This window comes from Hirundo rustica, chromosome Z, assembly GCF_015227805.2.
Source record: "Hirundo rustica isolate bHirRus1 chromosome Z, bHirRus1.pri.v3, whole genome shotgun sequence".
Classification (NCBI taxonomy): Eukaryota; Metazoa; Chordata; class Aves; order Passeriformes; family Hirundinidae; genus Hirundo; species Hirundo rustica.
The window spans coordinates 73,665,898-73,686,738 of record NC_053488.1 but is presented as its reverse complement, the minus strand read 5'-3'; the positions used below and the strand labels follow the sequence as shown (position 1 = coordinate 73,686,738).

Genomic DNA, 20,841 nt, shown 5'->3' with positions numbered 1-20,841 from the left:
TGCCTCATATAGAGACGTTGTTGTTCTGAAGGATTTTTTTCTCTGGTGTTTATCTGTTCATATTGGTAGTTTTTTAAACCTTTGGTATGTTCACAGCTACATGAATTCAGTTCCAGATCTGGAACAATTAAGTATGAAGGACTGTATGAAATACATCTTTTTACACACCTGGTTAAATGGAAATTCCTGTCTCTTTAGAAAGGGGCTAATTTTTGATTGCTCTCAGGTTTTGGCTTCTCTTCTCCTTGAAGGTACCCATATAGCTTCTGCTGCCCACAGTTACACTGGAACCAGCAGCTTTCCTCATTCATTACAGTACATAAATGCCAAGGTTTTCTATACTGTAAGTACCTTGCAAGTTGGATACATCAGGGAAGTCAGAGTGAGTTGAAGAGGCTTAGTACTAAGGGGAAAGAAAATATAGGTGGTTTCATGGAGATACAGAGAAATTAAATGCTACTGCCAAAATTACACAGGAAATCAACGTACCCTACACATCAGGGATGTGCATCTGTAAACTGCACATCAGCAAGTCAAGAAGGGGCTGGACTGTGCTTTCAGAGAAATTAATAAGCTTCAAGGAAATTCATAGGAATATGAGTTAGTAAAACTGGCTTTCAACTGGGAGCAGACACTCTGTTGCCCCAAAGCTTGTTTGTGTATACTGCCACCCCAACTCGTTCTTTCCCTTGGTCCTACTTCACTCCATGGAGGTCCCTTTCTCTCCATCAGCATGTGCCACAGGTTCAGAAAAGAGGCTGGAAAGGTGTCCATCTGCAGTTCGATAAGGTGACATATTTACCTCCAGTAGGTGGCCTTCCAGTGAGGATAGCAAACTTTCCTGTGTCCTGCAAATGACACTTTGCCTCCATTGAGTCCTAAGCGTCTCACTTGCTACCTTGCACGACTTTGTGTGTGTCTTCTGATTTTACACCACCTTTGCAGAAACTCACTTCAAAGAGGCACGGATACTATTCTGTTTAGGTTGCAAAGCTCTTCCCTCTTAGTCTGAATTGAGTAAGAGCTCCCTTAGGGCTCCTCGCAGTGGACTGTCTCATCTGTGCAGGGTCTGGGAGTCGGTAACATAGCCACTAAACATTAGAGGGCTTTTTGGAAAGCAAGAGAGAGAAAGAGGATGCATTTTTCTGTTTCAGACCAGAAAAAAATGGTCAGAGATTCCCCAGGTAAGAACAGAATTACATGAAGTTTTGGCTGCTTGACATGAAATGAACCCAAGGTACTAGTTTACCAGGGTAATTCACCTTTTAGAGAACTGCTTTTGTAAAATGGAATCACTTCTATTTTTTGTCATGTTAATGTCTTTAGGTAATTCCCATTGATGGGAGCTGATCTCATTGTTTTTCAGTGACATGTGAATATTTCTTTTACATGTAGTGACCTTGTTCACACAGCCTGCAGTTGCTTTTTTAAATATGGTGTCTCTGCCTTCAGGGAAGGGAGAAGGGAAGGTAGACTATGCAGTGTTTTCTGATATTCTCTCATGCATGATATTTTGAAATTGTGATTTACCTGTAATGTGTGTAACTTAGTCTTTGCTGTAAGCTAAGTGTTTGGTATGGGACTCTAGAACAAACTTCCTTTTCTCTCTTGTGCTTGTATAGCTGAATAAAACATTGCAAAAAAAGAAAATAGGCACAAATTTTGACTAGATGGAAAAGTAACAATGCATGGGTACATATTCTACAGCTGTGTGCTTTACCTCATCACTGCTGGTCAATCCCAGCTAAACATTTTCCAAGACCATGTCTGGAAACAGGGTCTTGTTTCCATGTTCCATGTTCCATGTTCCACATTTTCCAAGACCATGTCTGCTAGGGATGTATGGAAAGGCCATATTTTTGGGCTAGTTATAGACTGTATGAAATGGACTCTGATGAACACCTGCTCCCAAACACCACATTTCTTCCGTTATGTGCCTTTAAGTGAAACCCAAACCCATAGTTAGTGTTTCTTGTATTTAATTGGCGAAGTAGGTTTACAGTGCATACACTAAATACTGGCCATATGCCATAAAACTATGCATACTTTGCAAAGAAAAATTAATATCAGAACTAACTCCCTGGCAGACTTTTTCCTCCCCTCAACACATTACAAAGCTCAGGCAGACAGGGACTATAGTGCCAGCAGATCAGTAGTGCAGAGAAAATTCTTGTGCAAGATTTATACAGCAGTTTTAAACATGTGGTGCCCCAAACACGGGTAAAGATACTCCTCACAATTATGTGTGAAGCCCTTGCCTCATGAGATTTCTCTGCGACCTGCTGATTATTCACATCTCTAGTAATCAGTTCAGAGTTGCTGCTGTCCAAATCTCACTTATATCAACTGGGAAATCTCTGTTAACTTTGAAACTCCATGGTTCTGGTTTTGATTGAGCTTCTGCTTGAAGAAAAATCAAGTAACTGAGATTATGGAAACAATTACAGACAGCTACAAGTTCACTTGTTATTGTATCTATCTTCATAATTCAATTTAAAACATTACATTAGCCAGCAGGTTAGCAAAATGGTGGGGTTGTTGGTTTTCGGGGTGTTTTTTTTTTTCCTTTTTTTTTTTTCCCAAAAATGTTGCAGACAATATTGTTTTTCTTTCCCTTTCCAAATTAATGCACTAGCTTTCTGAGCTCAGGGACATCCTCAGAGTATTTGGCTCACAGCTTGAATTGTGTCCTTTAACTTTATTAAAGGGTGAATAGGTTATCAGCAGTGATAGGCTTGATATGGTTTGCCAGTTGAGATTCACAAAGGCTTCAAAGTATGCATTAACTATACAGATGGAATTTGTTCACCCACATTCTTACATCCTAGGACATGGTATGACACAGCCTCTCATGTCATTCATCTCCTTTATGAAAATAATCCAGGCTTCTTTCAAACCAGCAGAGAAGGAAAGGTTCTTCTACAAGACAAATCTCCCCATCCTAAGGGAGGGAAGATTCTCAAGGATGGTGGTCAAGCCTCTGACATCAGATATAGAGGACCCTTCACTGCTGAGCAAATGGCAGTCTGTAGGCCAGCCTTTTGTAAACATTGGGTGCAAAGTCCTGTTTGAACTGGTGCTAGCTGAAAGAGTGTCAGACTACTCTTAAAACATGACCCCTTTTCCTGTCCCTAGACCAGACATAAATTTGTCCTGGTCTGAGAGGGTATAAATCATGTTTTGAGGGGCCAGGGAAAAGGAATGTGTTATTAAGAGGAATCTGTACTCCGTGTTTGCATTTTACTAACACTAAGAGGCCCCAGTCAAGATCAGGATCTGTGGAGATATGACACAATATGTGGATGCAAGTGAGAAGCAGGAGGGAGCTTCAGTTTTTCTGCAGGAGAGTTTTCTCCTGGATTGTTAGAGGAGAGCACTCCATACAAGCAAGACAGCATGGAAGAAAAGAAACAAGCCAAGGCAGTACACTCTCCCAAGTACTGAGTGCTAAAAATGCATTTACCTGGAAGACAATGGAAAATGCATAAAAATTAAATGTGACAGGGACTATATCATACTATCGCTCAAAATGTTTAAGTGGTATTTGTTTATGGTTGATGTGCTAAAACCATGGTTTTTTTTCAGATTCAGTGTATGGAGTAAATGGTAGAATGTCACATGTCACATCTTATAAGCATGCGCCTTGGGTTCCTTTGTGTTAGAAAAGGTTTCAAATATCAAACAACTTTTCTGTAGGTGTTTGCAGCTTTCTAGTCAATTCTAATGAAATCACTCAATGGGTAATAGCATTGTTTCACCTCAGGGTACACACTGTCTTTCAGAAACAAAAATATTGGGATTTTTTTTTTGATCACAGTAACAAAATTCATAACTTCTGCAAGTCTGGAAATAAACAAATACCATGCAAGAATCTCCACCACTTTTTACAGTGTAGTCACTTCAGTTAATTTTAGCCATTTAAAATTTATGGGCATATTGTAAAGGTTTAAGCTTCAATGGCAGTTAATGTGGACACAGTCACCACTAAAGGGCTTACCCCTCTCCGTGCAGGGGTAAGCTGGGTTGCTTTCTGTGAGCCTATGAAAAGCATATCCTTGACAGAAATTGCATTGGCAAATCCTAAGGCTCAGATTACTTATCCTTCCCTGGCAGTCTCTCTAAAGGCTGCTAAATAAACAGTGCTCTTGCCTTCTCTAGGTATTCCCTAAATGCAGCAAGAAGTAAGCTACAAAACACTGTGGTCAGGATGATACCTTCATTTAATAGCAATTTAGACACCTAATGGTGTTTAGCAGCATTAGTGGCCCAAAACCTCATGCTCCTCTCATGCAGATGAGCCCAACTGGAGGAGATGCTAGGCTGGCCTCTGGATCAAAGAATCCCGTGGACACAATGGTGGCAATTGTATATGCGCAGGAAGAAACGAAACCTCCAACCTCCCTGTTCTCTTCCTCCTACAGAGTCAAACCAGGTTATCCACAGCTCTTGTTTATGAGCAAGGAAGGAGACACTCAGCATTTAGCCATCCACCCTCTCCTCAGGGAGAAGGAAGTGGCTGGGCTGAGGTCTGGAATAAGCACAAGGCCTCAGATTAAGCTTCACTGAAAAATATCTGCTTCAAGGCAATACCAGGAGGTATTATACCAGGAGGAAATATCATCCAGGATACTATTTTATTGGACACTATATCAGCAATCTATAGTGACTGTCACACACCAAAATCACTTGAAATCAATTAATGCAATAAAACTTACTGCATATAAATTACACATTTGCAATGAAACATGTATAAGAGTTGCAAAAATTTTAGGTCACTTGATGGATAGGGCTAGGAAAACCCTCACTTCCTCACAGGCTGAGTGTGGTATCTCTGAGATATGTATTTGAACTTCACTCTCTCTGGCGTGCAACAAAATGCAGGGTCAAGCGATTAGTGCATGTGGTAGCAGCAGAGAGGGAGCTCAAAGGACTTGCTAGATCCTCCCTAACCTTTCTCCTTCGCTCACATACAAGTGTACTTACCAGGCAGAAAGAAAAACAGCCTCTGATTTGTGTTTTCATTCTTATCTTTTCCAGCCACTTCCACATCTACAACTGGGACAAGTCATCTCACAAAATGTGACATAAAGCAGAAAGCCTTCTGCGTAAATGGGGGAGAGTGTTACATGGTTAAAGACCTCCCAAACCCCCCAAGATACCTGTGCAGGTAAGAAATCCTATTTGCTTCTTTCATTGAAGCCATCAGCTTTCACAAATGGCTGTTTCTTTCAAGGACCACCTGAGAAATGTCTTCTTCTGAACCTGCATTTGTTCACTTTTTAACCATGTGGATGTGGAAATAATGCCAGGATGACTACTGTATTCTACAGAGGTATATGAAACATAACAGAGGCTAACTGGGAAATATTTCTATATGATGGTGGCACAGCATCTTCTACTGGTGCTTATAAGGCACAAAGCCACACAACTTGAGCCTTATATTAGATAAAATGAAACAGACACTGTAACCTATTCTACAGTTAGAAAAGGGAAAAAAAAGGGGGTGGAAAACTGCAATGAATATTATACTTTGCATAGAAGAAACTGTTATTTTAATTGTCTGATAGGGTAACTGAACAGCTTCTGGTGTGAACAGATTCACAACTGTTAATGTGTTTAATTGCATAAAAAATAATGAATGTCATGGTCGTGGTGGAGGTTACTATTTTGTGCGCCGATCTTGTTTCATGAAGTCATATGAGTTTAGTTTACTGAGGTGCTTGTGGACCTTTTTCAGGTCCTGGTTGTACTGTTTTTGTCTGGTGCAATAGTCCCTTGCATCAGAGAACATCCATGACGAACTGCAGCACTGGAATTTACCTCCTGTCTTGGGGCATGTCATGTAGCTTTTGCCCCTGAAAATTAACTAGTCATAGGGACTTCTTTACACTAGATTGAGAGGAAACTCAGCATTTAAACCTTGGAAAACATCCTTGGTACCTAAGAGGGCTGAGTGAAAAGAGTTCACTTTTTGAGGATATTACTGTTTTTCAGACAAAGAGATAGTGGTTGCTGAGGACTGTCATCTGCTGTAACTGCATAATTTTTCAGTCTCCTAGGACTAAAAATTAAAAAACACTAATTGTAAAGATAACTTTCGTAGATGAGTTAGGTGAAGGTCTGTGATGCTTTCATTAGGCCAGGAAGAAATTGACTGCTTGTCTTTGTTGGGGTTTTTTTGTTTGTTTTGGGGTGTTTGGGTTTTGTTTTGTTTTTTAAGGAAAACAAACAAACAAAAGCCATCAAATCCCCAGCAAACCTCTCAATGTTCTGCTTTACCTGTAAGTTTTCTCTTTTCTTGTAAGAAAGATGTTACCTGCACATCACAGACTTTGTTTTGCTTTGGATTTTCATGGATTGCTGTCCTGCTGAAAGCAATGAATGTTCCATTGAATTTTAGGATAATTTTTAGCTAAAGCAAATATGGAAAAATTATATTTGCTGTTGGTTGGATTCTTTCTTGTAGAAAGAGAAAAAGATATTTTTGTTAAATTTATCTGGGTGTCGTAAGCCGGCATTCAAGATGAGCAGTTTGCTATGACTCTCCAGAGCATGTACAAGAGCCTTTGAGTTTCAACTTCCTATCCAAACACTGTTCAGAAAACTCCAGTGAATGGCAGAGCTGAACATTGAGCAGACTTGCTAATCATTAATATTGTCCTGGCAGTTTCAAAGGTATCCCATCTTCACTGGTGTAGGCACTTCTTTATTTTAATTCAAACATCTGGTTATGTTCTGTAATGATATTACAGACTGGCTAATTTTTAACAAAATGTCTTGGAGACATTTGAATAAAGAGGGGGCTATTTTTCCCTAATGTAGACAAGAAATAACCTTTAATTCTGGGGCTGTATATCAAGGAAAAGGCAATTTCCAGATTTGGCAGATGTGCCTCTGCCTGGGTGGTCCAAGACCTATTTGGAAAAAGCATCAGTGCTGTAAACTTAGACAGGGTGAATCTCATTTACAATAAGGCAGTGGATAAGGATTCTTACCCTGGGAACAGTCAGGGCCACCATTATTTTGCAGAGCCATTTGCTATGCCCTCTAATACTTGCCGGAACAAAAATTTTATGTTGTGTAGTAAAACGATGCAATAAGAAATAAAAGTGAGTACTTGAAAGTGTGTATATTGGGAAACTGAAGTGACAAAATACAGTTTTGTTCTTACTTCTTTAAAAATAAAGACGTCCAGTTTTTATTCTAACATTCCAGTTATCTAAAATAGGTATCTAATCACTACACATTGTCTTCGTTGTTCTAAGAAAACAAATCTACTCCCAGAACATGCTTGTGGAAACAGAATGCTTGAAATATGGTACTTGCTCTTCATATTTCTGCCTCAGTAGCAAGTTCACATTTTTCCATATGGTCCATCTGTTGAGAGCAAAAACAAAATTTCTAAAGCATGAGCCATATCGTTCTAAATTGGTTTTATCCGTAACCAAAAAAACATGACTCAGATTCAAAACAACCATGGAATTTTCCAAGTAATCTCTGGTTTTGTAAATCTCCTATCCTATTTTTTTTTATTTATATATATATAGATATAGAGATAGAGATAGAGATAGAGATAGAGATAGAGATAGAGATAGATATAGATATAGATATAGATATAGATATAGATATAGATATAGATATAGATATAGATATAGATATAGATATAGATAGATATAGATATAGATATATATCCTAAATTCATCTTCAGTTAAAATCTGACTATATATTAAAAAAAAAAATTATAAAATACATAGTGATGATCCGGACATCCATGTTCTGGATACTGGTGTGAACTTCAAGAGAATTCCCTGCTTTCAAGAGGTAACCATGTGAAATGCTCAAGAAATGTGTGAAGGCTTAGTAAAGTATCTTAGAGCTACATCTATATTAACATGCATTTTCCCCACATGTATATTAATTAAGGCCCAAGTCTGAGTAGAACAGTCTCCAAAGAGGACAGATGAAATAGGAAGCTTTGACTACTTAAATAAACCAGTGTATATGATTTTCAGAAGCTTCATAAGAACATGAGTCACATTTTGAAAACATCAAAGACTTAAGAAGCCTGGATGTTACTGGCTTCCTATGAGACTGACATTCCTAAGCCATTTCTGTTTAGTTGGAAATGTGTCCCCTGGTTCACTGAAGAGCAAAGATTTCAATAAAAGCAAACTTAAGACAAAAATCTGTAGCATTTCCTTCTACTTGAAAAAAATCTATGTGAATATAAGATCTGTTACACCTTTAGAGTGTTCTTTTGAAGTGTCATACCATGAAGGGCTTGATAGTCTTGACTGATCAATTTCTGACTTGCAGACATCATCTATTCTAGTGGTTTTGTTAATACTGAAGAAATGAAATTTATGGAATTTTATTGGATGAAAATAATGCTACTGTCTTTACAGAAGTGTGCTGCTGCTTTTCTTAACAGCAAAAGAGTGAATTATATACTTTTTAATGATACAGGCCATTTCTGCATCTGTCTCCATGTAAAGGCCTATGTAGAATAGAAATGGGCAGAAGTTTCCTCAAACCAGAAAGCTGACAAGCAGAAGTTCCAGAAGTATTCATTCAAGAGAAAGGATAGAAATACTAGTTCTGACTTAGGTGATGAAATGGATTATTAAGTACTGTACTTCCCATGGGAAAAAGAAACATTCTGTCCCACAATGTATTTGTTTGTAGGCAGTGAATCAGATGAAAATACTAGTTCCTGAACCATTCAGCCATCCCTCTCCTGATGAAAAACAGTCTGATGAGACATGTTCTGTGTTCTGAGAAGTGTCCACTGAACACATGCAAATGCTGCTCTTTGCAACTACTGTGTGTAGAGGGGGAAAAAAGCAATTATTCTATTATGTGTGGCTCAATATTTTGGTTTTACCCAGTTAATACAAGAAATAAATGATCCAAGTAGCCTTTCTTAAGGCAGAAAGGAAATATAAGGCTCTCACAGCACAAACATATACATTTTGCTCTAAGTTGTTTGACCTCAACTTTTGCTACTGTCCTAATGGAAAATGGTATATGGATAATGATATAGAAAAAAAAAGTCACAACTAGAAATAATGTCTGAAAACTTTGAGTAGGACAAGGTGTTTGGAAAAGGACACCATTGCAAGCTAATTGTAAAAGTACAGTCTACAGGAAACAACCTTCCAAACTGTACTGGAAACAGGGCTGCAGTGCACATCTGAGCAATAAAATGCCTTTAGCATTCGCACCTCATCATAAGTGGAAAGGCTCATCTCAGCTTTCCTCTCAGCTGGCTCACCCTGGGCTCATTCTCAAGGGCAGGTGCTGCAACTGTTTGTCAACCATTTGCTGATGATGGTTTCAGAGGAAGTATAAACACATCTGAACTGTTTTCGGTGCCATCTCAACTGGGCTGACCCTGCTTGGTCTGGAAGTGATTTCAGCATTGTCTATGCCAGTGGTCAAGTTGTTTTCATCACCTCCACACTTGCACCAACATCTGAAAACAAGTACAGACAAAGCAAGCAACCACCAGCAGCCAGTGGCAGGAGGAAAACATGAGGCTTTCAATCGTGTTTCTTGGGAATTTGTAGGGTTGAGCCTGATGAGAAAGATGTAAAGGTCTGTGAACTGAAAGCCAAGCAAGTGCAAATGCCAGCTTTCAGGGACAGCCATTTAACAAGATCATTAGTGCAAAATATGTTTGTTCTTGATTCACTAGCACAGATCAAAATGCTTTCTATCAAAAGCATTTTGCCTTTTCTCAAAGGTGCAAAAAGTCTTCTGTCATGTCCAGCAAAATCATCTCCTAAAGACAGTTACCTTTGTTGCATTTTTCTCAATTGAATATATCTGTGGAGACTGTGATCTCTCCACAATGGGTACTTACCAAAAGAGATTACTTTGGTTCTGAAGCACTTAAATTCTCTTCCTTAATAAACAAATATATCATTAAAGAAGATCAGGTCCAAAGAATCATCTGCAGTTCCTCAAAAATAAACCTTTTGTTACACAAATATCATGCCTGCATGGTTTGTTTAAACAAGATGCTAGTCTTTATCCCTGACACTGATCCTTTGCCAAAGGGATTTTCTGAAAGTTTCACCCATGCAAGGGCAGCATCCCTGTCTTTTAGGGCAAGAGGCAATTGTGGAAAATCCAAACTTAAAAAATTGGAACAGCTTTCAGCACACATGATGGATAGAAGAGATGGAGGATTCTTCTGGTATGCAAGCATTTGCAAATAAGAAGGCTTTTTAGTACCTGACAAAGAAATTATGAAGGGATTTAAAAAAGAGACTAGCACTATGTCATCAGCAGGAGAAAAAGGGTGGGACATTCTTGCACCATGGCAAACTCATGGAGAGCATCACAAAGACAGACAATATAACTGAAATGTGGTCACAGGAGCAGATATCAGGTAATTTCAGGTTACATGCTGATTCAGGATGGAGAGAAAAAGGAGAAAGAGCAAAGACCGAAGTCTGTATAGATCTTTAGGGTGGTAAACAACCATTCGCACTTAAGTCTGAAGCACAGGAAGCCTGCATTGCTATGGTGATATTTTGGGAGCCTGAGCCTTGCCTCAGCATAGAGAATGAAGGTGAAGGAAGAATTGATAGGCAGCAGCAGAAAAGGCAGGCAAATAACAGAAGAGAAACTCCTCCTCTATGATCAAGGGGAAAGCTGCACTGAAGTTTTCTGCAGAAGAGCTTATGAACTAGAAGAACAGACAACTCCGGGGTTCCAAATCTTGAGAGCACTCCTGCCTTCTCATTTTACTTATTGCCTGGACTGACTTTTTATCTTTTTGTGAGCCATGTTGAATATACTTCCCTTTGGGTTTAACTTTGTCTTCTCACTTGCTGGATTTTTGTGGCTTTTCAGTGATTGCACTACTAACTATTCCTCCTCAAAGCAAACTACCAGAAGGCACATGTCGTCACGGAAATAAGGAAATTGTGGTATTTTCGTAGATTTTGTGTGACTAGTGAAAGCAACTGTGTAAATTGTCATTATGAACTGCATGGCAAATTTTAAAAAATAACTCAATCCTTTAATGAGAGTGAATAAACAGTAAGCTGATACCCATTTTTGCTAGCCATGATTCTTTCTTCTTTTTCAAAACAGACAAGCAAGAATACTTCTTTTTCTGATGGATTTTTGCTGTAAATTTTGCGAAGTTTTATTTTCTAGAAAGGTTACACTTTCTTGTCTCTCTTCTGATCGTTTTTGACTAACACCCAACCAGGAGGTCACTTAATGCACTCGCACTCCATAGACCAGCAGATGTAAGTCTGTTAGTGCAGTGGTTTTGGTGTACTATTGCTTATCACATTTTTGCCCTTTAGGTGCCAACCTGGATTCACTGGAGCAAGATGTACTGAAACTCTGCCCATGAAAATCCAAAACCAAGAAAGTATGTTAAAATAATCTGAACTTTGCTTTCTTCCCCAACTACAGCAACAAAATCAATAGTACTTGGTGTTTTCACAGTTCAGCTGGAACCGGCCTCTTTACTCACTAATTTATGACCTGATTTTCTGAAGTACAGTCTGTACACCGTGGCATTATTGACCTCCAAAATATTTCTCATTTGTGTGATTTTTGATTTTTCCATTCATTCACAGATACATTTCTTTTGCACACACTGGCAGTTTTCCAGTTTGGGAGACTGCTGCAAAGTGCAACCCTAAAAGACCAAACTCATGGAGATGAGTATGTACAGATCTTGTGTCCTTGCTGCCTTGTGGAAAGAGCATCCTAAAACCAGTCTGGGTCTCTGGAACGGTGAATTTCTGTCTCAGATCTTGAAACACACTTTGACCTGGATTGGTTTGGTTTTGGCTGGTTTTGCAGGGGGTATTTCTTTACATTTCCACAGAGCAAACAACTTGCTCTGAACATCCCGAGCTATTTTGACACGCTAAACCGAGATTCAGTTTCTGAAAGTGAACTCACCAAGTCATATCAGTTCACACTGAAGGAGCTTCTTTCTTAGCATATATTCACCTCTTCTCTTTTCTCTGTTTTTTTCTCTACCATTTTTTTTTGTTTGTTTTTCCTCTCAGGTGCCCAAATGAATTTACTGGTGATCGCTGCCAAAACTACGTAATGGCCAGCTTCTACAGTACGTCCACTTCTTTTCTGTCTGTGCCGCAGTAGAAGCATGCTCAGTTGATGCTGCTTTCTTGTCGCTGCCTCTTTCCTCCAATTTTTTTTTTTTAATCTGTAACTAGATTTGTTGCCTAAGGCCTAATATTGATTGTCTCTGCCTGTTGCATGAAAATTTTAACAAAAAGCAATTGCAAATTGTAACAGAAAGCAGTCTTGAGATTGTTTGGCATTGAGGGTATGGGGAGATGCAAGACAGGAATGCTGTGAAATTAACTCTGAATGGGTGATATGGAATCCATGCTGACATCAAGCTGGAAAAGTACAAAAATGACATTTTGAAAGTCTCCCATTTTTGTTTGCCACAAAAAGCTTATGAGTCATGATCCAGGTCAGCACTCCCTCAACCAAAGGTTGAGTAGCTAGTCCTCTACTTACACATGAGATTTACATTTGGAACTAGCGGTTAAAGGTAATTGAAGTGCTTACATTCTTTCTAAAGACCTAAACACGATCAAAATGTTCTTTCTCCTCCTTGACCAAACTTCAGTGGAATGAGCACGGAAAGAAAAAGAAAAGGGGGAGAGATTACTAAAGCAATGGGGTTTAACATGTTTTGGGTATATTGTGAGTAACAGGTTCAAGAGATCAAAGATTAATTGGCCAAATGAAAATATCAGGCCCACACATACACATACTGCTAGAATCAGCACTGCACTCACATCCCATAAGGTTTCCCATGGAAGAATGAGCTAATTATTATTACTTGACAAGGATGTAGCAGAAGGTACACTATGTATTTATTTTCTCTCGTTGGCTATAGCAAAGTAAAAGGTAACAGGCAAGAAAATTGCTTAGATATTACATTTAAACGCATGTGTACTACTTACATTCAATTGTTCCTGGCATCAGAATGTACTGTGATCTAAAAGCAGTATTACAGAAACTGGTTTTTTGATGGATTACTTGCCAGCACAGAAAGACTACAGGCCGGCTTAATTTAATTTCCATTGGTCCATTGGTATATAGCACAAAAAGTTGTAAGTATGTGCTGGACATTTTGGAACCTGAAGAGATGCACAGATTTTCTCTTATACTGATGGATGAAAAATGTCCATACATAATTCAAACTTTCCATCATGGAAGCTACCCACATAAATCCCAAGAGTGCTGACTGGAGACCAGATCTTCCAGCACTCGAGTGTGCATTTTATGCCCTGTTTTAGAAGCTTTATTAGTGTGAGTTATATTTAAATGCCTCTGATAATGATGTCTTTAAAAAATATTATGCTGTTCCAGTATTCATTTACCAAATGTTAAATTTAAGTGGCCTTTTCTGTGAATTGTGGTCAAAAGTACAGTTAAGACTTTCTGATCTTAGAATAATCATTTAAAAGGAGTTGGTGTAAAAAATATGAGATCCATTGTTTGCTGCTGAATTTTATCTGAAAGCTATAGAAGAATTATATGTGGATTAAAAATTAATTTTCCAACCTAGGAGAAAAAAGTTTAGGTGGGTTTTCCTTCCTTTGTTTTTCAGTTTCCCAACCCTGATTGGGATTTTTAAAGACATCGGGTTGAGATTTTCTAAAGTTACCTCCATGGAAAATAGATGCCCTTGCCTTGCTGCAAGAGCTACACTCAGTTGTTAGTACTTGAGTTGGTCAAGTGCTTCCTGTCCTTGAAATGCAGAGGCAGGGGAACACACCCCTGCCTACCTTAGGCCACCCTGCGAGCCCCAGTCAGTGGCTATGAGACTCTGGCACTTTTGCCTGCCCTGCATCTTGCACTGCAACTTCTGATTTATTATACTGCTTAAGATCTTGAAATGACACTTTTGGAAAGGGTCCACTGGGGGCATGTTTATACTTAACTAAAAAAAAAAAAAAATCAATGAAGCATTTCTATGACTTTTCATTATCATGCCCAAAGCCGACCACAGCATACTGTTTAACAGAGGACTTAGAATGAGAGCTCTCTAAAGGCAAATGTTGCATCTGGGGCTTAAAGCCAAGCTTATATTTTGCAAGTGTTGTGGATGATTAGCTTAGTTCTGTAGACGCAGCTTTTGCAAAGTACAGAGCAAATTGGGATGCCAAACAGCATAAGTGCTAGTAGGAAACAAAACCTATGTGTGAACCATACAGCTAATTTCACTTGCTTTCAGAAGGGTCTTTCTTCATTTGGAAAGAAAGAGTCAGTGGGGTTCCAAGCCAAGTGTGCCTACTGATGAGCTGTTACCATCTTAATTTGGCTGTTAAAGAAAAATTGTCTTCTGAAATCTGCCCTGGAGTTGGTATTTCAGAGTCCTGAAGTTACTGGGCTGGGGACCTTTTTGCCAGATGAGAACAAGGCATTACTGGGCATTCTGGAAATGCCCTGTCCCAACAGAGTGCAAGGCTAACTTGACTTATCTCAGAAGTCTGGCTGTAAGGCTGTGTCCTTTCCTTGAGTATAGCAGTCACAGTTGCTACCAAGCATGCTACCCTGTATTTTTTCTGTGACTACTTTGACTTTGAGGCTTGTGGTCCACCACTGGCACATAAGACAGCAGAAGGCAGTCTACAAAGTGTTGCAAAAATACATCAGTTCAATGCAGATACATTTTCTGTTTGAACATGCACGCATTCGCTCCCCTGAAGTCAAGGAATCAAGGCAAATGGAGGAGAGCAAAAGTAATGAATTAACATTAAAAGTTTTGGGTAATTTTCATGTAGTTAGGCATGAGAACTCTTATAGCAACACTGTGCAGAATGATCCCTGGGATAAGAAACATTGATAAAGTCATGAATTAATAGAAGTTGAGGAAACCTCTCTAGAGTTTAATCACAGGTAAACCTTTTGTCTTCTCAAATTCCCCAGATGCACCAAGGACATCACCCAAAGGGCCTATGCATTTTGCTTACTTCACTAGTTAACAGTTATATATAAACTGTGAATTTAGAACTGGCATCGTGACAATATGGGGCAAGTGCCATTATCATCTAAAAAGAAAATTCCTTCTCCTCCTCTTGGTACTGTCCCTCTTGCTCATCAGGGATGGCAGAGCTTAAATGGACACTGTTTAAACTGGTGCTGATGCTGAAGGATGGCATGGACCACATTCAGCTGATGCCCAAGAAGGCCCACAGCATGCCCCCACCCAGTTCTGAAGCCACAGGACTTAGCATATCAAGTTCAAAAACAATTTTGCAATCTGAATACTATTAAATTAACCAGATTTTGGATCCCGAGTGGAATCTAAATGTCACAAAAAGACTGTATCCCAGTCCCTCAGATGAAAATGACTTACATACATGGGGTCTGCTCTGTGATAGTTTAGGAGATTTGGGGTTGTTTTCAAGTGAAATTGCATGAAGAAGAAATTTTTTTTTTTTTTTTTTTCATTACCTGTAAAAGAAACATGACACTTTGGTGCTTCAGAGTTGAAATGGGTCTTCCCGGACCTCTCTGCTGTTGTAGTTGATCCAAATTGGTCCTTTCTTTGCCAGGTACAAGTTCTCTACAAAAACGTGAGGTAGTGCTCAATGCTCACTGGGCAGCACTGTGTCTCTAGGCTACCCACCCACCTGAATCCATACAGCGGCCACCCCAAAGTCTTGAGAGCCCAGCAGCTGTGGCATACCATTCTTAAACAGAACATGCAGTTCTGGAGGATTCTGTTCCACATTTCCCAGCACCATCCTCTTGTTCCAAGACCCTGCATCAATATACAATATATCCAACAAGTTGTAGTTGTAAATAACTTTTGTGAAAAAAAAAATTGCTTCCTAAGTATTTTTTCCTTCAAAAATATCCTGTCCCCCTGGTCACAAGCAGAATGAAAATTGTTGTTAAAAATAATTAATTGTGTTTGTTCTTAGAGCACCTAGAGACAAATATTCAGTAGAAGTCACACTACATGTAAAAAGTGTGCAAAAATATCAGGCTAACTAGGAAAATATTAAAAATAATCACCTGTTTATAAAACTAGAAGTGTTGGGATGTTCTGCTTATCAGACCTAGGGAATGTAACTAGGAATACTGTAGATAAGTCAGAGCTACATAACATCTAGGTTTGAATAAGCAATGCATGTTTCTTCAGCATGTTTTCTTGTTAGGCCTTCCAGCCAGAATATATTCTGATTTTAAACGCCAGCTTCCTATTGGATTATATAAAATAGAAACTGCATGATATGAATGACCTCCCTAAAATTAAATTGCCTTCAAACTAGGTGTCTTACCTATAAGAAAGCATAATTACAGCAATATATATGCATGGGCATGTCATTCATTTTACTGAAGATTTAATCAAGCTTTCTATGCAACTAATGTATGTATCATTAGCAGAGATCAGATAGGCATGTGATACTGGCTCTTTAGGAAGAGACCTGGATGGATTCCAACTTACTTAACCCTTAAAATGTTACTAATTGGCAAAAAAGAATTGACATTCCCCATGTGTGCAAACTATGTTAAAAAACCCGTTTGCCGTGAAAATTACCATTGGATTTAAATTTCACATCACATGAGAACAAAAAAAGGCAAGAGATGTGGTGGCTACCGTGGCTGTGGTGTTGGGAAGGGTCTCCTAGGGTACCTGCTGGGGGGAAACTTGTGTTCCTCTTTACCCACAGGTGCTGGGACCTGGGAGTGCTGATTTAGGCACGTGATTTGTGTAAAGGGATCAGGCCCTGCACCCCAGAATGCCTCCAGCTGGTCAACAAGTTGTTCTGCCAATGCAGCGCAGTCCAAAGACAGGGAAAAGGAGTTGGCTCCTCATTTTCCAGAAGCGGGAGGCCTGCTGCAGTCAATTTGCAAAGCAGAAGATTCCCACTGCTGAGTAAGCAGTGCCAGCCACCTCCAGGTCACAACCCTCAAGAGCAAGGATACACATTCTGGGGACAGAAGCATGGCCAGAAGGGAGAGCAACACACAACCCATTTACAGGGGTATGCTGCCCTTTGTAAGCATCCCTTTGCTGTCATGTTCCCGTGTGAAAACTATCAGCCATTGTACATGGCATCCTTAGGCCACAGCACTGCTCATCTCAGTAAGATCTTTAAGGGTTAATGGTTCCTGCTGCGTTCCTGGACTGCGGCTGCTCAGATGCCCCATGTATACATATTTTTGTGTATTAGCCTTGCAGAAGGTCTGGTCACATAGCTAAGGAAGGTACACTTCAGCACTGCCCACATAACCATGCGCCCTTTGTCCTGTTTCATGTGCAGACACAGAATAGCTGTAATTCTCATACGTAATTTATTTTTAAGTACAGTGTATTGCTCTTTTCTGAAACTTTTTCCTTTTTCTTTCTTTTTTTGACAACTTTCTGCATTGGCAGAGCATCTTGGGATTGAATTTATGGGTATGGACCAATCATTCCTTTTAGCCTGCAGATTCTAGACCCTGAGAGATAAACCCCTTTTTATTTATTTTTTTTCCTCCACTTCCCCTTTTCAATTCCTAACCAACTTCTTTATGCTTTAAAAGGGATCATACAGCTATAACAACAAATATCAAGTTGTCAAAATGTTAGTGGAGGTCAGTTCATATTGATAGGATATTCCAGATTTAAGGAGTTTGAGGAATTACTTAAGTAATGTAGTGTACATTCCTTTTCCTGCTGTATAGTTTCAACTACTTTTAACATCTGCTTTTGGTGAGCTTTTCTCGGGTTGCCAGGTTTTGGAAACACTGTGTTAAGCAAAATGTCTAACTACTACATTAAAAGAGAGAAACTGTTATAGTCACTTAAAGTTCTACAAAATTGCAGTGTTGAGCTCTGATTTTCAAGTAAAGTTTTATGCCTCGGTGGTTACACATAGTGTATAAATCAGCTGCCTCTACATATCTGTAACTGATATGCATATATACATTCATTTCCAGGTCTGTAAGTTCTAAGTGGACTGAAAGTTATTTAGGAATTTAAGTAGAAGTTTACAGCTAGACTCCACATCCTCAAGTCAGCAAATATATTCAGTATTTCTAAAACTAAGAAGAACATTGGCAGTGAGTATTATTTTCACACTTCAGCTTTAAATATAATAGAAATAGATCTTTTAAGTCTTATTCATAAAGACTTAAAAGATCTTATTCATACTTATCTGACTAGCTATTTGTATTCAGGAATACAAATAATGCATTTCTTGAATAGGCTAACTTGAAATTCAAGTCAGTTTTAGTTTGGAATCTCCTATAATTATCAGTAAATTTAAAAAAACCAAAAAACAAACATACAAACAAACAAACAAACAAACAAAAACAAATAGTGAGGCAGTTGTAGTTCATGTTCTTATAAAAATTCCCCCACAAAATGTCATTAGTTTAAGCTGTGAACTGTGGAAAACCATTACAAGCCCAAATTTAAAAAATCACTCACAACCCAGTTTATTTTTTGTTTTTATTATTATCCTAAAGTAGCATTAATTTTTACTCATACATATTAGATTGTAGTGGAAGGTTATGGCTACATTAGCATATGAGGAGCTGAATTAAAATTCTTTTAAAAACTGACATGCAAATCTTGCTTTATGTATGAAATTACATCAGCAGAACAACTTCTTGGAACTAAATTCGTTTTAAAATCCCCAGATATCTGTAAGAAGAAAAACATTAAAACTGAGCAAATTTAAGACCTAGTAGATCATCAATTATGTATAGATTAGAGTGATATGAAATTAATTGCATAACATGCATATTTGAAAGGCTGCCTACGCAATACCTTGACATTAGTCTTACATTGATTTGATTATCTGAGTGTTCTGTAGAGTAAAAAAATATTGAAATTATTTTTAGTACTTAACAGACTAAAATCTTTTCTAAATTCTCACTGCACATTCAATTTTCTACAGATTTTCCTGCAAGGCTGCTATAATTTTTTTTCAAAATATTTTAATCAGCGTGTGTTATTTAGCTGGGTGTCATAAACTGACTTTATAAATGGTAACTCTGGTCAGAGACAGAGGGCAGTTTTGGGGCATGATAGCAGTAGTATAACTGCAAGTGCTCCACAGGAGTTCTTTGCAAAACTCTTCTTGGCCTTGAACAGAGCCCAAGACTTGTCTTTGAGGTACCATGCCATCTGCAGAGTCTTAACCAGGATCCCAGTCCTGTCCCAGCTGCCAGCATTCCCTGTCACCCACACTGGCCCCTGCAGAACTCCAGGGCATCCCCCCTTTGTCCCCTGTCAGCCAGGAGCCCAGCCACGTTTACAGGAGAGCTTGCAGGTTTGCTGGGCATGACATGCCCGGGTGCATGTGCTTTCCTAGGCAGACTTCGTCCCCAGAGTTTGAGGAAGGGCATGGCAACACCACAGTTCATGCACACCAGGTCAAGCTGCAGTGTCTTTCGGGCCTTGTTTCAAAGGGCGGAGGAGGGGATTAAGACTATGAAAGCAGATCCAGGGATTTAATTTCCCATGCCCATTAAGACCTATAGTCCCACAGACTTGCTGGTGCTAGGAGCATTGCTCAGGGCTGCACCCACAGCACTGCTTCCCTCTCTGCATCCCCCATCCCCTGCAGTAAGTGAGTGCCCAGGAAAGTCCCACATGCAAGCAACAAGCCTCAGCCCACTGGCAAACTCAGTCAGGCCACCGCCAGCCAGCTGCCCAGCTCATTTGCAGCAGCCTCAGCCTGCAGCAAGCCTCCTGGAGACAGTGCAGGTTTTCTTCAGTATAAAAACTCAGCAGAGTGTCCACTGTTAATCTACTTCCTCTCCTTTGTGCTTAAAAAAAAAAAAAAGGGTTGATAGGTTGATATGTCATTAGCCATTATTCATTTTGCTTTCATAAGCTAACAGCTGACAGCATGACAATAAAAAAATAATAATAATTCAAAGCATTTCAAATTAGCCCCTAAATTGCTTAGCACAATTCTCCTGTTTCCTGTGACATCCTCATAATACACCATTTCCATGGCTAACTAATAAGCGCTTTTAGAAGGGGCAAAAAAGGGAAAGAGATCCAGTGCCACTAACTAGCCTAGGTGAGGAGTTATGCTGTATGAGAAATCCCTTCACACTCTGCTTCAACCTTTTTTTTTGTCCCCAAGCATTTCTTCTCTCTTTTTTTTTCCAGTTCCAAGCATGCTGTGCCAGGCCTGTAGTTGACTTCTCTACCCTTTTTTCCTGTCCTTCCTTATATTTCACCTTCCTCTTTTTCTTTGTCATAGTTTGGTTTGTTGGAGTTTCAGCCCTGTCTTCCTTCCCTTTTTTGACTTTCTATTCTTGGAGTTATATTTATTTTTCTTTAATACATTTTTACAGCATCCTAGTTTTACCACACTCACTTCTTCTCTCCCCTTCCCCATCTTTGTTAATGATTAGTGCTATTCATTTTGTCTGACGGTGCTCATGACCTATTTGCTGGTGTTTGATTTACAGTGGGTTTGGCTTGTAAGACAAACTTTTTCCATGGTATGGTGCATTGTATCAGAGAAATTAAGATTTATTTTTGCTTTTTGGTTTGTTGCATGGAGTATTTGCCACTTGCCACAGCAACTTTGAAACAAAACTAGACAAGCTCAGGAAACATGCTGGAGGGAAGCCTGCTCCCTGTTCAGTGAGGAGTATTTTTCCCTGAACTGGTGTGTCATTTATGAGAGCACATCATTTGGACAGAGACATATGGCACATGTGAGAGAGCATTGTGCACCTCTGTACCAACCAGATGCAAGTCCCTTCCAGCAAGAATAATGCTACCATTTGTCCCAAAGGCAGTGCAAAGCTGCTCAGCTCTAATTCACTCATTTATTTTTAATCACCTGCTGG

The 20,841-nt window shown here is 39.2% G+C and overlaps 1 protein-coding gene across 18 annotated transcripts in view; it reads left to right on the top strand.

The window, feature by feature from the left end:
- Positions 1-20,841, top strand: part of NRG1 (neuregulin 1) — a 404,423-nt gene that overhangs the window by 367,453 nt on the left and 16,129 nt on the right. For 10 of the 18 annotated variants that reach the window (XM_040090494.1, XM_040090492.1, XM_040090490.2 and 7 more), the window contains 3 exons: positions 5,038-5,167; positions 12,048-12,106; positions 17,414-17,437. In XM_040090494.1, the coding sequence (XP_039946428.1) occupies positions 5,038-5,167; positions 12,048-12,106; positions 17,414-17,437 (213 nt within the window). Of the gene's footprint in view, positions 1-5,037; positions 5,168-11,327; positions 11,396-12,047; positions 12,107-17,413; positions 17,438-20,841 lie in introns of those variants that run through there. The other 8 variants (XM_058424115.1, XM_058424117.1, XM_058424116.1 and 5 more) reach the window with 5 other exon arrangements.